The sequence below is a fragment of the Natrix helvetica genome (assembly GCF_964273705.1).
Source record: "Natrix helvetica genome assembly, chromosome: 4".
Taxonomy (NCBI): Eukaryota; Metazoa; Chordata; class Lepidosauria; order Squamata; family Natricidae; genus Natrix; species Natrix helvetica.
Window position 1 is genome coordinate 143,198,171 of NC_138550.1, and position 16,502 is coordinate 143,214,672.

The 16,502-nt window shown below is 38.6% G+C and overlaps 1 protein-coding gene across 2 annotated transcripts in view; it reads left to right on the forward strand.

Annotated features, from left to right (window-relative positions):
* DPY19L4 (dpy-19 like 4) overlaps positions 1 to 16,502 on the forward strand; it is a 106,123-nt gene that overhangs the window by 65,101 nt on the left and 24,520 nt on the right. For both annotated transcript variants that reach the window (XM_081950563.1, XM_081950562.1), the window contains exons 2-11: positions 3,945 to 4,049; positions 6,750 to 6,874; positions 8,338 to 8,428; positions 9,964 to 10,085; positions 11,147 to 11,292; positions 12,291 to 12,414; positions 13,708 to 13,842; positions 14,047 to 14,178; positions 14,267 to 14,365; positions 15,821 to 15,894. In XM_081950563.1, coding sequence (XP_081806689.1) covers positions 6,812 to 6,874; positions 8,338 to 8,428; positions 9,964 to 10,085; positions 11,147 to 11,292; positions 12,291 to 12,414; positions 13,708 to 13,842; positions 14,047 to 14,178; positions 14,267 to 14,365; positions 15,821 to 15,894 — 986 coding nt within the window. In that variant the 5' untranslated portion in view covers positions 3,945 to 4,049; positions 6,750 to 6,811. The remainder of the gene's footprint in view (positions 1 to 3,944; positions 4,050 to 6,749; positions 6,875 to 8,337; positions 8,429 to 9,963; positions 10,086 to 11,146; positions 11,293 to 12,290; positions 12,415 to 13,707; positions 13,843 to 14,046; positions 14,179 to 14,266; positions 14,366 to 15,820; positions 15,895 to 16,502) is intronic.

Consider the following 16,502-nt stretch of genomic DNA (forward strand, 5'->3'; position numbering starts at 1 on the left):
TATCACACTGTTTCTCAACCTTGGCAGTTTGAAGATGTGGGGACTTCAACTCCCAGAATTCCCCAGCCAGCAATGTGTGGACTTCAACTCCGAGAATTCTGGGAGTTGAAGTCCATACATCTTCAAACTGCCAAGGTTGAGAAACACTGTCTTATCATATTGCACAAAGAGCTATAGCTTATTGAATAAACATACTGTAGCATAGAATGCTAAGCACAAAACCATTCACTGTCATTATGACTCATTGTGATATTCTGAAATGTGTCAGGGTTTTTATTTTTGCTTGTGTCAATAGGATTTCTTGGGCTTTAGTTCATCAAGACAAGTCTGCTGAATCAGCCCAATATTATCCTCTAATCTATTTTAGCAGCGACAAACCAGATTTTCCTTGAAGCTTACTAACAGAGCATTAATATATTATTATAACAGGCATTTATCACAATATCTGATATATTGAGGTATTTTGCCCGTGGACATGGACATTCCATTGAACCATCATGGGTAATGATTAATTGCTTCTAGTTTCCCCTACTTCTGAAATATATAAATAAACAAACCTAATTAGGTTACAGGGTGAAAAATCTGAGTTCTATTTTTAGCACTTAACCTTTGTTTTATTTTACTTTGTTAAACAATACTCAAGAATGAAAACAACATTTTCCTTATATTTTTTAAAGCAGCATCAAATTAAACAGAAAAAGCATGTGTGTATATTATGATAACAGTTCAGAGGCTGGCAAAACCATTGTGTTCAGTAGTTTTGCCAGCTGCTCTGTGTTTGATACGCAATATGGACCTTGCAATGTTTCCATTTTCTTGTTTCTGCCATCTGTAGAGAATTGAAGGAAAAGAGTAACTTGATCTTCCCAATCAGGAAAGAAATTCACAAGTAGGACAGGCATCAAAATGTTCCTCGGTAGAATACAATGCTTCCTATTGAGAATGATCCTTCTATCCTTGTTTCCAAGTTTCTACCTTACAGCATTATTTGGCTGCGAAGTACACCTAGTCCTCACTTGACTGACTCTCTTTTATTTCAATCTCAAATCATATTTATATTTCGGTAAACCTTGGAGTTCTTAATGCCTGTTGTGTATGTGTATGCTCTGAGGATGACTTTTCAGCTCTATGAGCAATGACACTAGCAACATGAATAACAAAAGCAAATGTAGTCTAGAAGAATTTGAATAGATCTTTAAATGGTTTTGCGTTTTCTTAAATCACTTTTTGCGGCTGTAGGTAGCTCCAGATAGTGTCACACAGGTAGTAGACAACCTACGCTCATCCATTAATAAAAAAAAATCTAGATTAATCTTTGAGTTGGCATAGGTATATTTGTGAATGAAAATGCATACAAGAGAGAGGCTGTGTTTGAATTCTTTGTTTGGAAAGAATTGGCGTCTCTTATCTCCTGAAAAAACTGATGTGATTCAGAATATCCTGGGAGCAGGGAAAAGGGAGTAGTAGTGAATAATTATGCCCATTTCCTGACAGAATAGGACACTCAAAGACTGACTGACCATGCCCATTATGGCAGCCATTTTAGAGACGGTCTGTATCATGTTCTTAATCTTCCAAATGTGCCCACTAGCTTAGAGGCTGGAGCAGCACTCTTTTATCCTGAATGTGATTAAAGGAATCATTTGCCTTTGGTAGTTTTTTTCCCCATTGGACTTATTTCTGCTAGAATTAGGAAGAGGGACAAAAATCATTTGAGGGAAAACTGGCAGTAATGAAATGCCACAGTGGAGAAAGAATGAGCACATATCTCTTACTTACACAATAACCTTACTTAACTGTACTCTTGTAATATTCATTCATGTGTTGGATTTGTATCTAGAAAGCCAAGAAGACAGATAGACAGATAAGAGAAGCACTCACTTCTCCATTTTTCCCCTGACATCCTCATGAGTTAGGTTGGGCTAAGAATTAATAATTGCCTTAAACTCACTTAGCCAAAGAGCCAAGTTGGATCAGAATAAGCAGATAGCTTGTCCCCCATGCCTTTCTCATTTTGTTGATAGCCTTATCTTCCACAAATTCATCTGTTCATTTTTTGAATTTTCCTTGTTGGTGGCTATCATAGCATTCTGTGATATGAATCCTACAAATTAATTATATATTCCTCCTGTGTTTGTTGTGATGATCTCATAACAATACAGCCCTTTCTTTATTTGTACCTAACTACAGTTAAGACAAGCCCTGATAGGGTCTTGTTTTGGATGTTTCTCCATGAGGTTGCCTTCACCTTGTTTTCAACCCTTACTTGAGGCAACTTAAAGTCACCTTCAGCTGTTCTGGTATTAATATTTTACATCTTAAGGAGTCAACAACTGTAGCAGTTTTGCCATCTGTACAATCTGTTGTTCCCACTATTTTGTTTGCGACAATAGTAGAGGTGTTTGTAGTATGGTGTGGGATCAGCCTAGCATTTAATAGCCACTTCAGGTTTGTGCTGGTATGAACCTGCCTGTCCAGTTCTCAGGCACGGTCTTTCAGGTCTAGTCTACTTTGAGGAACAGGAAAAGTTCATTTTTCAAACTACTCTCCCCTTCATCAATGAAGTTTCCAAACTGATCCCTCAATCAGCAAATGCAGCATCTGCCTAAATTTTATGAAGGGGAAACTATGCAGTGAAGTAGAAAAAAAGTGTGCCTGCTAGTGCAATTCTCTCACTAGGTCTGTCACCTGTTGCTCAGGCTAATATTGACCATAGGTTGAATGATCTCTCAGAAGAGTGATAAACCTATGTTCAGAAGCAATCAGAAAAAGGCTTACAAGCAGGTGAAAGTTTTGTGACGAGAAGGTAGACACACACACAGAGGTAATTTGTATAACCTTGACCTTGCCTGTCAATGGCTGTTCAGTCTGTCATTTACTTGGACTTATCCAAGCCTTGGGTTAGAGATCTGATAGGATAGGGGAAGCGTCTCTTCTCTCCTTCCATCTGCCACATTCTGAGCCCAGGGAGCTGATCCCCAGATTAGCATAGGTGTCAAATGAAGGAAAATGATTTCCTACAATGGATAAATTCCCAGATTTTGCCATCTGTCAGAGCAGTGCTGTGATTGGTAGATAGTTCACCTACCAGATGTTGATGTTAGAAGCTGGGAGGAGGGAGCAGGACATCCTTCTCCGCACAGGAAATGAGGACAATATTCTCCAGTTACTTGCCAGAACAAAATCTATTAGGATTGGCAGCTGGAACAGTGCTGGTTAAAATCTCGCTGATTCCAACTGGCAGAAGAGTATTTAACTGAGCTATGGGGGAGCCTACACTTTTTAAAAAACTGTATCTTTACTTTGCTGATGCCTCCAATTTACAAATTGTTTACAAGATCAGTTCAGAGAGTGGTTTTGCCCTGAAAAGCTTTTACTAGGAATGAATAGCCAGTGTAACGTAGTGTTCAACTTCCGTCAATCAAATAGACTTGCAGGCATGTCAGTTGCAACGTTGACTCCTGAACCTAGGAATAGGACTAGGTGGGGGCAGAGCTTTGGTTCCATCCTTAAGGATGGAAGCTTATTGTTGGCGACTTGGAGACTTTTACTCAGCTACCGTCTCACATACCGTGGAGATTGTGGGGAAACACGAGAAAAGGAATGTAATTCTGATTACCCTGTACTCATGGATGAACATTTTAGTCATGAGGATGATGTAGACACAAGAGGCTGTATAAGTTACATTCAAAATGGAATCTTTATTCCACCCAAATAAAAAATGTTGTGTGTTAGATGTTTTAGGTCACTTATTTGACTATAAACTTCATTGAATACTGAAGCTCTTATATCCCTAAAAATATGCCAAGATGGGTAACTACGGTACTATTGGAATTGTTTGGAATATACATAAAACAATGCAATCCAATCCAGGAATCTTATCTACAAGTAAGGTGGATAGGTTTTACATTCTAAGGCTAACTTCTGGATATTTTGTCTAAAAGCTGTTGAACTGAGACAAAGAAAGAATCCAAGCTGTACCGAAGTTGAAGAAAAACCTCTCAAAGAAAACAACGAAAAAGGCAAACAATCCAAAAGATCCCTAAGATGTGAGTTATTTCGCTTTCCTGTCAGTGTTTTAATTCCATATATATATTTGTTTTTAAGAAATTAGATTTAGAAATATGTTTTTATGTAGAATAGATAAGAAATCTTTATTCTGGAAAAAGATGTGAGTTAAAGTATGCCATATATTTATTTAACTTTGTACACAAGCCTGTCGAAAGTGATCAGTCTTCAAAACCAAAAGCAGCTTTTGAGGTTATGAATCTATATTTTACAGTCAACACAGAATAATTACTAAACTTTTTGGCAAATCAATTTTCTTAAAAAATCCACCAAGAAGAGCCACAAAAGAGAAAAAATCATATGCCCTGTCTCTGCCAGCCTTCCAGGGATGGAGCTCCTGCTCTCTTGCGTTAACAGCACAATAGGTGAACTTGCTCTGTGTGTAGGAATTCAAAAGGTTTTTCTTTCTTTCTTTTTAAATAGCAGTCTCTGCTGTTGAAATGCAGAGGGTCCTCACTTAATGATGGTAATTTGGACTGGCATTTCCATTGTTAAGTGACGTGGTCATAAAGCATGACATCTCATGACTGGGCTGCTTAGGGACGTGGTCTTGTCGGTCCTCAGTTACCATTGTTAAGCAAATTGTTAAGCAAGTGTCATTAAGCACATGTGACTGCGACTTTCAACTTACTGCTGGCTTCCCCATTGATTTTGCTTGTGGGAAGCTGGCAGGGACGGTTGGAAATCACGATCATGAGACCTTGAGGTGTGAGACACTACAATGGTCAGAAATCGGGGTCAGCTGCTGAATGCGAGGATCATGATCATGTGACTACAGGGGCACTTTGGTTGCTGGAACTTCAAGGATCAAGTTTTAAATGCCTCTTGTTCAGAGCCATCACAAATTTGAATGGCCACATGCTAACTAAGGATGATATGTAGCCAGTTTCTGGTCGGGAACAGCTTATACCAATACTTAATAGTTTTATTCTCAAAATCAAGTCACTCCTGTTTTCTTTTGATGCTAGAGCTTCATTATACTTATTGGAATGTAATCTGTAAATTTGCCCCCAGTGTTTGTTTGGTACAGGTTGTTGGGAACACCTGAATTGATTTTATTTACCTGGCACAGCTTAAATATAATTTTTTAAAAAACCACAAGAGGTCTAAATTGATTGATATGCTGTGCACAAATTCCCAACAATGTAGGTTAAATACAGATCATTTAAACAGAGACAGCTGTGGGTGTATAACAAGTTACCACTATGTAAAATACAAGCAAGCTGTCCATTTGAATTTTTAGCAAGATATGAATGAAGATTAAACTTTTACAGATGTCTGCTTTTAAGGAATGTGCCTTTATTTCCATGTGCCCTGGGTGTGTTTATTTCACCATTCAGGCAAATAAACAATCCTATTTGATTTGAGACAACTCAACAGATACCAAAATAGGCTAACAAACCTGATTTACCCAATTGTATATAATTTGATGTCTGTAACATCAAATTATAATCTGTGAGTTCATGAATGTCGATGGAGCAAACTCTATAAATATTTTGCTTGTTTCATTACAAGGTTTATGTAATTCCCAAAGGATTCTAGTTAGTATATAAAATACAAATACAATAGCAATATTATAATACAAGGCTGTATTAATGCTGATGTCTTTACAGAAACTATTTCTGAGGACCCTCTGAAAAAGTGATGTTTTTACTATATTTCAGATGACTATAAGAGTGGGAGTCATACGCACCTCAAGGATCAAGGTGTTCCCTGGGAGGGACCTTACACATAGAGTGCCTACAATTGAGACCCCTCTTATTGCACCTCATGATGGGAGGGATCTTTAGCAGACACTCCTTGATTACCCAGCTTCGTGGGTTGGGTGGACAGAATTTATCTTGGAAAGGCAGACTCTTAGATTCCAGGACCTGAGTGATCTAAGGCTTTATAGGTAACAACCAATACCTTGAATTGCACTTGGAAACATCAGGAGCCATCAGCAGTGGTGTAACCTGGCAATACCTAGCTATCCAGTAAGGATATGGCCTGCTGCGTTTTGGATCAGTTGAAATTTCCAGATGGTCTTCAAAGGGAATCCCATACGGAGTAAATTACAATACAGTAATTCAATTGCTAGAGGACAAGAGCAAAAGTGACTCTCCCCAGTGCATCCTCTTTCTAGTAAAATTACAACTGGCAATCTGGTCAGTGTTAGGCCAAAGATCTCCTGGCCACAACATTCAACTGCTCTACTTGAATCCCAACTTGTGGGTCTGCTGTTCCCAGGCAAGCACAGAGACTCAAAATTATTATTACCTTGAAATAATTAGGCACTCCATGTTGCCTGGATTGAGTCTGAGGCCCTTGCCAGTCTGAGTCAGATGAAATCAAGAAATAAGACTTCATAGAAGATTAAAAACTACTTTTATTTTGTAGATTGGCTATGGTAACATACACTTGCAAGCAATGTTTCCTTTTTGATGCTTTGGTAATGGATCTACCCTTTCTCCATCAAGTCATCCTCTTTGTTCTCTACATCAGGTCAGGACTTCTACCGCATCCTCCATTCTTGTGTCTACAGAGCTCGGTGTTGTATATTCTGGTGTTCTGTACTTATGGACTGGTTGGACATTAGCCCTCTGCTGCCACCTGCTTATTGCGTTGACAGACATTGGGCATTGGACTTGATATGAAAACATGGGTTTTCTTTATTTGATGTTTATTATATTTCTTTTCAGATGTCTTAATTCCACAATTTACAAAGCTTTTCTTTGGCTGCATTACAGCAATCATAAGTGGAATGATGTATGCCATATATCTTTCAACATACCATGAACGCAAATTCTGGTTTTCTGGTAGGCCGGTAAGGAATCTCAAACAATAAAGTCTGTTATCTTATACAAGCACAAGGTTGGCTTATGTAACAGATGTGGCAGTTCCTATCATGTCTAGGCCCATGATGGCGAACCTATGGCACATGTGTCACAGGGGGCACGCGGAGACATATCTGCCAGCACGCGAGCCATCAGCCCCAGCGCGCATGCGGTTTCACCCTCCCCAGATTTCAGGGAAGCCTCCGGAGCCTGGGGAGGGCAAAAAATGGGCCCAATGGGTAAACCGGAAGTTTGGAAACAATCTTCGATTCAAAAATGGCCTGTGGGTGGGGCACATTGTGGGAGTGGGGCAGGCGCACGCACAATTGTGGCACGCGTTTACAAAAAGGTTTGCCGTCACTGGTCTAGGCCCTCTGAGAAAGAATACTTCACCTGGCCATTAGTCATGGACAATGAGGGACCTAATCCAAAGTATATATGATAAGCCATGATTGCCTACCCCTAGTCCCGAGTCAAAGCGGAATGATAAGCTGCAAAAGTCAGCTTCTTAGTTTTTCTTATCCCCTTCTTAATTATTTTTCTGTTCAGAGTTCCCTTCCACCTCAGTTCACAATTAATTTATAGCTTCTACCCTGTTTTATTGGCCATCTCTTATTGAAGCATGAATGGGTGCACCACACGTACAAAAAACAGTTTTTCAGCCTTTAAAATATACTTTGGGGCCTGTTGAGTTTCCCATGAGCCATTAAGAACTGTCTCAATTAGTATTAAACCTGTGATACTAATATAGGAAGCTAAGGCCATAGCTCCAGAGAGTTTTGGCCAGCCTATAAAAGCATCCTGTTTGGGGACTGAAATCTCCGCTTTTAAGCATCTGAAGGAAAGTTAGAAAATATCTCCCTAAAGCTTTTCGGAGCTTCTTCTAGTTTAAGTAACTTGATGGGCCAGATGAAAACGGGCAATTTGTTACTGATATATGAACATTCACATCATTGTAAGTTAGCTGCTATGTCCTTATGAAACTGTATGAAACTGTAGCTGTAACCCTGAGATATCTAGCTTTCGTAAATAGAAGTAGCAAAGTCATATTTTTCTATAATTTATTATAAATATAACCCATCTACTGTATCAAAGAGAATAGTAACTGGGTGAATGGGGAGCATAATTTTTGTAAAATAAAATTTGATGCTCAAAGACCATTGTGGGCATTTTAAGAGAGTCCTCTTTCAAAAGCATAATGAGAGTGGGTGAAATGTGCATTTAGGGACTATTTGGTCTGCAGTGTTAGTTAATTCTTCCAAAAAAATGTGACTCGATGTTTTAAGCCAATCTAATGGTCCCTTTTTTCATTGCTCATTTGAAAATTTTGGGGAAATTTGTGAATTAGTAGACTGTTCAGTTTTGAAAGCATAATCTTTGTGTTCTGAGAAAGGGATTGGGGGACTCATGTTATCCCTAGCTTACATTTTCTGGTAACTCTTTTTTCCTCTAGGAACTTGAACGAGAAATCACATTTCAGGGTGACAGTGCCATTTACTATTCATTTTATAAAGAACTGTTAAAAGCCTCCTCTTTTAAAAAAGGTAAGGCAAATACACTGGCTCAATGGTAACTTAAGAGAAATCAGGACTGTACAGTATGCATTACATTCTAGGGCTAAATGCTTGCAAATCTTCAGGCTACACAGAACCTTGGGACAGATTGAATGAAAGTTTATGTGACTCTAAATTTACACATGTGCTTCAATGCAGTGGAGATTAAAAAAACTTTTATCTACCCGTTTTATCTCTTATTCCCTAGGATCTCATTTGTAATCACATTAATCCAATTATTTATGAAAAACTAGCCCATGGATTAACTTCTTTTCTTTTCTTCTTTTAGGAGCTCATGTGAATGACCTTATAGTGATTTATATGGACTTCTCTGAATCATCATCTAGATTTAGTATTTGAGGCACATCTCCCTAACCATAGGCTAGGTTTAGACTAAAGGGAGATGTGCCTCAAATCTGGATGGTGATTTAGAGAAGCCCATATGAATCACCATGAGATGATTCATGTGAGCTAAAAGAAGAAAAGAAAAAGGAAGAGAGTTTATAGACAATTAGGGAGACTTAAGATTTACTAAAAGCATTGAGACTTAAAAACAATTAGAGCCAAACAGCTCTACAAAATAGTTGGGTGACCCAAAGTCATCCAATAAATTTCCCGTGGCTGATGTTGATCTGAATCGTGGTCTCCCCAGTCCAATATCCTGATCACTCTACACATTGGCTCCCAATAGAGTATTTCCTATTGCTATCTGAAGTCTAGTGCCTGATCTGACATTGAACATTAAGTACAGAGCTAGATTTCAGGGTAGACATAATGAAGTTTGTCCCCTGGAATGGTGAGCCTATGGATATAACTTTCTGTCAAATTGCCATAATCATGGGTGCAGTCATCTTCTCAAACAAGCTTTAGAAAGAATCTGGTTGAATAATCTACTTTTCAGAAACATGCAAGAATGGATTATCTCCAGTAAATCAAATGTCTTTTATATTCCTCCTGATTTTTATGAGATGGCATCTAGGAGCTTTCTATAGTGTGTGATGATGATGGGCATTTATCAAAGTAGCCTTTATAGGGTAGCACACAGAAATATGGTAGGAGCATAAGACAAACTTGTGGGACAACTTATCTCCAACTTATCTCTTCTGCTCATCTCAACAGATCTGACAGGGTGGACATGCTTTGAGCTCTCTGTATGAAACCATGTTAGCTGATTTGATCTGTTGGAACATCTCCCCAATCAAATATCATTTCCCCCCAAGTCTCAATGGCCCAGACCCTGTTGATTTTCCATTGGCTGTTCTATGTTGAGAGGTTCTTAAGAATGTCCACAATGCCTCTGTACTATTGTGATGGTTGCCTTATTTGTGTGTGTGTTTGTTTGTTTAATATTATCATTGGTATTAGCCAACTAGAGTCACTTGCTGAGATGATAAATTGGGACAGCCAGATATGTCTTTTAGATAAATACATAAATAATGTTGGCATCTGGATTATTTGTTTTGTTGGATACAACTATTTGTGTTGAGAAAAAAATTACCATATCTCCATGCCTCCTTCATTCGCAGGCATTCATCAGCTTATTCATGACAACAGGACCCTGTCACTCAAAACAATGAACACTGTACGACAGATGACTTTGTATCCGGAATTGATCGCCAGCATTTTATATCAGGCATCTGGCAGTGAGGTATGCATCTTTTCTTTTTTATCATCTTGTGTGACGGAACCAGGAAAGTTGACTGCCTAAAAGAAATGGGCTTGCAATGTTGGCATTTTTCAGAAGGCTCCTACGGTATTATCATTTACACTTCACACTGAATCAGTATTTAATTACTGATCTTTTTTGCAAGTCAGCTATCGGTAGCATGAATGTAGGGAGGAGGTGGGGCTTGATGTGGCAAGCAGGCTCTGGCTGCAGTAAACTACCTAGAGGAGCTTTCTTAGGTTATCAGTAGTAAGCAGATCAAAGTTTGAGAATTATTGTTGTATATAAAGCAACCTAAATATTTCCAATCTCATGGATGAGGATTAAACTTGATATAGTTGGTGAGTTGAAGCTATACTATCCTTTCAGAGTCTAATGGGACGTGTGTGCATAGCTCTTTAAGGCCAAGGAATGCATTTGGCCTTTGTGTTGGTATAACTCAGGTGTAATATTTTAAAGATTAGGTAAGGGCAAGAGACTAGCACTAGCACTTAGAGGTGTATGAAGATTCTCAGTCATCCAGATCATGGTTGTCCCAAAGGTGCTTTTTCAGGAGGCAACTGGACTTTTTTGTTTTGTTTTGTTTTTCTTTGAAGACATTTAGCTTCTCATGCACTTTTGGGACAACCATGGATGCGAAACAAAACATCTTCAAAGAAAAAAGCACCTTTGGGACTAGCACTTAGACTTCTAAACCGCTTCACAGGGCTTTGCAGCACTCTCTAAGTGGTTTACAGAGTCTACAGACAAAGGCAAAACTTGTATTTGAAATAATGTATGTACAAATTAAGGCATACAAGTTGTCCTCACTTATGGGGAAAAAAGAACTTTCAAAAAGCGACAGAACTGGAATTTTTATGAGAGTTTTCAGCAAGCAGATGAAAACATTTCGAGTTATGATTTGGTTTTTCCTTGTTTACATAGGTTGATGGTCCCTTGGGGTTACAAAAAGCTGTTTCCCTTGGTAAATCTCAGTGGAGATGTTCTAACTACCACTCAGCTACTATATGTTTATAAAACAACATTTATCTTTTACTTTTCAGGAAGTTATTGAGCCAGTCTATTTTTACATTGGCATAGTATTTGGGCTACAGGGCATTTATGTGACTGCATTATTTGTAACCAGCTGGCTTATGAGTGGGACTTGGCTAGCAGGGATGCTGACTGTTGCCTGGTTCATTATTAACAGGTAAAACAATTATTGCTTTTTTCTCTGCAGTACAATCTTAAAATGCCAGATTTGCCACCTTCAACATTTAGGACAAAGTAAAGATGAGAGCAGCTCTGGGTAGCTTGGATGATCATTTCTTCCTCTCCGAGGATGTTTCTTTTATCACTGAACTCTTGTTTTCTTGCCTTAACAAAAGAAGCAGCTATATTCTTGTTGGGATTTGTGAAACCTTAAAGAAATGTTATAGTGACACGGTGGCTCAGTGGTTAAGACGTTGAGCTTGTCGATCAGAAAGGTCGGGAGTAAGGCGGTTTGAATCCCCAGTGCCACGTAACGGAGTGAGCTCCCGTTACTTGTCCCAGTTTCTGCCAACCTAGCAGTTCGAAAGCATGTAAAAATGCAAGTAGAAAAATAAGGACCACTTTGGTGGGAAGATAACAGCATTCCGTGCGCCCTTGTATATATATACAGTTTCCATTAAGTAATATTTCTCATTGGAATTATTAGAAGAAAAGTATTTCTCACATTGTTATGACTGATATTTTGTTACATTTGGCCGTTTTGTAGAATGAAGAATACATTGAAACTCATTGCAGCTGACATTGTGTGCAATTGTAGTAACTTCACCTTCAAATCAAGGTTGAATCCTAATGATTAAATGGACATACCCCTGTTCTTTCTCAGTATCATACAGAAGTGGTTGCCATGGCTTTCTCTGAGGATACATTTATTAACTTCCAAGTTTACCCTACAAAGATGGAATTTTCTACTGGTCATTCAGATACTGAGGTTTTTTTTCAAGGTTGGCAAGTGAAAAATGGCATCTGCTTTCAGTGGAACTTGTTTCTAGCTATATAAAGCATAAATTAAGATGACTATATGATCAATCCCCAAATGTGTCTGTACTTCTAAATATTAATACAGATATGTAGTTTCTTTCAGTCATGCTGCATAATTGAATATTCATGTTATAAAGGAAGTCAGTACATTGTTTCTTTTTTCTGCTTGCTTTTTAGAGCGGACACAACAAGAATAGATTATTCAATACCTGCTAGGGAGAACTGGGCTCTGCCGTATTTTGCTTGTCAAGTTGCAGCTCTAACAGGCTATCTAAAGAATAATATAAACTCATCAGCTGAGGTAAGAGGAAAGTGTTTAAGTGGAAACAAAATGGTTAAAAAATGGATTTAAAAAGGGTGTAAAGTAGAATAATTGGTGGGTCAAAATCACTTTGGGTCAATATGCTTTTGAGGGGATAGAACCAGTCTCTTGTTTTCTCCTTGTACATCTGGTTTTTAGAAAGATAACAGTGTTTGCTAAAGCCTATTTTTCTTCCTGAACCAGGAAACTATTAAGTTCCCCTTTTGAAGGTGTGGTCCTATTCTGCCAATCTCTGCTGTTGAAACATCTGACCTTGAGATTGTTTCAGATATTTATGATCTCTTGTTGGAATTTTCTTCCTCTGAACTTTTCTTTCAAAACAGACTTTCAACATTTTGCTTTGCAAGAGTATGTTCAAACGTTGGACGGCTGACTTAAGCTACATGACTCTTGTGTGAAAACTGCCCGTAAAGGGAGCTAGCTTAAGAAGTCCTGCTCCATATTTAAAAAACCCTCCTCTGTTTTGTCTACAGAGATAGCCTAGTGCTCTACCTGGACTGTGCTAACCCTTGTTTGCTAGATTCCTCTGCTTCTTTGCCCCTCCTACCTGTGCCAGGAAGACAAACACTTTCCTTTTTGTGGGCAAGTCTTTGAGGTCATGTAGTTTCCATTGATAAAGCTTTTGTATCACACCTTCTCCCCCATACTTGATACCTTTCCATTTGTTGTGCCTGTTGGTGGACCAGTAGAAAAGAAGACACATACAAACACCCCCATTGTTTTACCATTCTCCCTATCACTTGTGCTGTAAGAGGAAACTGAAAAAAAGTCTTTGTCAGTTTTACATGGTTAAGGAAAAGAAAAGAAAGGTCCACCGCTCCGCTCACACTGAAGCAAAACCACGAAAGATTCTGTCTGCATATTACTGACCCAGCAACCTTGTCTAGCCAAACTTGTAATGAATCACTTGGAATGAAAACACGCAGAGGGCAGGGAGCTGAAAAGAGCAGGAGAGGTGGCTACAGAAAAGCCACTGCTGAAATTTAAGGGGGGAAGCAGACTTCATCAATTAATGTCTCTTCAGATGTGGAAGCAGGCAAGCATCCTAGCAGTGCCTGGGGAAGGAAGCAATCAGAGAAAAATGTGCATTCCTCCAAACAGTGGCCAGATTTAGTGGAGTTTCTGATTAGATACGTCTGGAACTGCACAATAACAAAACTCCCAAGCAATTCAACCTTGTCGTTCCCAATATACATTCAAAGTTCCTAAGTTTAAATGGTTATTGGTGATGCGTTTCCCTTTTCTTCTCTTCTTTCTTATGCTCTTTTTCAGAGGTTTTGCTACCTGCTGGTTAGTGCTTCAACATACACTTTTATGATGATGTGGGAATACAGTCATTATCTACTATTTATCCAAGCGGTCTCTCTTTTCCTGCTCGATGTCATAGGGTTCACCCAGACAGAGAAGGTATCTGGACATTCAGACATTCATTATATACTTTTAAATTCAGGTTCTGCTTTGTTTTCTTTGCCTTCTGTAAGCTCCATCTGTAGGATTGGGGCGGGCTTAGGGAAAAAAAACACACAAAGGACAGAGCAAATTATTGTGCAGCTGCAACTCAGAATTTCTTAAAAATCAAGGCATGTTGATGTTTTATTTCTTTATCTGTAGGTGCATGAAATATATAAAATCTACCTGTTTTCCCTCTTCTTGGGATATGTGTTACAATTTGAAAATCCAGCTTTATTAGTATCTCCTCTATTAAGCCTTGCTGCCACAGCCTTGCTGGCAAAATACCTTCAGGTAAGGTTGGAGACATTATTTATAGTTATGCACTTCTCTGTATTAAAGTTTCTGTCGAGAAATAAACAGGTCTGTTGCTTTTTCGTAGATGAATATGAAAAAGGGAACTCTTCTTTCAAGGATGCTGAAAGTCATCTATTTTTATTTGGTGTTCACGGTCACCGTGACTTTGAATCTTACAATGAAGGTAATCTTTATCTCTTTTTTTTTCATTTAATTGTGCACAATACAGATAAATCTTATGTAAGGTCCAAGAGAGGAGGAAACTTCTGATGAAACTATTTCCCAGTGTTTTTTTAACTGATAAAATAGTTAATGGAGCCAAACCTTTCTGAATAGTAGACTAGAGTTATAGGAATGAAAACGTAACCTTGGAGGATACTTGGTTAGAAAAGACTATAGAGTACAGTGGCAAAAAGATATTAAATGTTCCCAATGTGTTTAAGCTGCTTTTTTACATGTTTGGAATTAAAGTGTTGATGGGAAAATTTGGGAATGGGGGAGTGAGGGGAGCGAAAACAAAGAAGTGGAGGGCTGCTTCCCAACCTCTACCCAATTTTTTGATTACCAAAGTACAGTAAAAACAAAGGATACTGAACCAAGAACATAAATACTTACCACAAAGTATCATTAACCAGTTTTGAATTATAATACCCTGTTTCCCTGAAAATAAGACCACCCAGATAATAAGCCCAATCGGGCTTTTGAGTGCATGCACTAAAATAAGCCCTTCCCCGAAAATATTGCAACATAGCAGCAGCCATGAGGTGACCATGCTCCCCGCCTCCTGTACCACAAAAATAATAAGACCTCCCCGAAAATAAGGCCAAGTACTTATTTCGGGGGTAAAAATAATAAGACCCTGTCTTATTTTGGGAGAAACACGATAGTAGGTAGTCCTTAACTTACCACAGTTTGTTTAGTGACCAAAGTTACAACATTACTGAAAAAAGTGGTTTATGGGTGTTTTTCCACACTTATCACTATTGCAGCATCCTCATGGTCACATGGTAAAAATTTGGATGCTTGGCAACTGGTTCATATTTATGACTGTTGCAGTATCTCAGGGCCATGTGATCACCTCCTGCAGCCTTCTGACAAGCCAAATCAACGGGGAAGTCAGTTTCACTTCACAACCGTGTCACAAACTTAACAACTGCAGTATTTCACTTAAACTGTGGCAAGAAAGGTTTTAAAGTGGGTCAAAACTGACTTAACAACTCACTTGGCGACATAATTTGGGGCACTATTGTGGTTGTAAACCGAGGACTGCCCATATTGAGAAACTGCTAATAGCTAATGAAATTTCACAGTGAGTTCCTTACCTTCCCTGTTTTTGCAGCTAGACCCATGACCTCATCTCTCCAGTAAGAACTTTAGTAATGATCTTTACACGACTCCCTCCTCTTGTGGTCTCTCTCTTTAACGGGATCTCCAGATCTTGTTGGACTCCATAGGTGGGTGAAGAACACAGCTGTAGAGCAACTGTATCTGACAGAAGCTTCCCTTCAATCTTTGTTACATAAATGTGTTAGAAAATGTAATGCCATTAATCAAATGATACTTAACTAATCTCATATAATTCTGTTACCTGAGTGAAAAGAATGCTATCTATTTGCAGTATGTTTTTTTTCTTTTTCAGACATTTATTTCCCATAAAGAAAATGAGCATTTAATTAAAGTTCTTGAAGCAAAATTGGGATTAAATACAAATAAGTAAGTTTGACGTAATGATCTACCTAATTGCAAAATAATTATTTTTAGCTTTAATACCCCCTATATGGTGATAGTTTATAAAGCAAAGAAATAAATAAGCACAATTCTAAAAGGTATGGTGGGTTGTTAAACAGTATATTTTGAGTTATGTTCTGAATTTTAACAAAGGGAAATCCAACCTCAGCTCAGATAGCACATACTTATTAAACAGCATTTTGTGTTCGGTTTCCAAAAGGGATTAGTGGTACATAACAGTACAATTGTAGTACTCTCAAAGGCTGCTGTTTCCTGTGAATGCTTCTGCTGCTGTGTGAAAAGAGACAGCTACTTTTAGCTGACAGTAACTTAGAGGCGCAGTGGTGAGAATGCAGTACTGCAGGCTACTTCTGCTGACTTGCAGGCTGCCAGCAGTTTGGCAGTTCAAATCTCACCAGGTTCAAGGTTGACTTAGCCTTCCATCCTTCTGAGATGGGTAAAATGAGGACCCAAACTGTTGGGGGCAATATGCTGACTCTGTAAACTGCTTAGAGAGGGCTGTAAAAAGCACCATGAAGCTGTATATAAGTCTAAGTACTATTGCTGCTTTTAATGGTGCAGATAGGTATTCC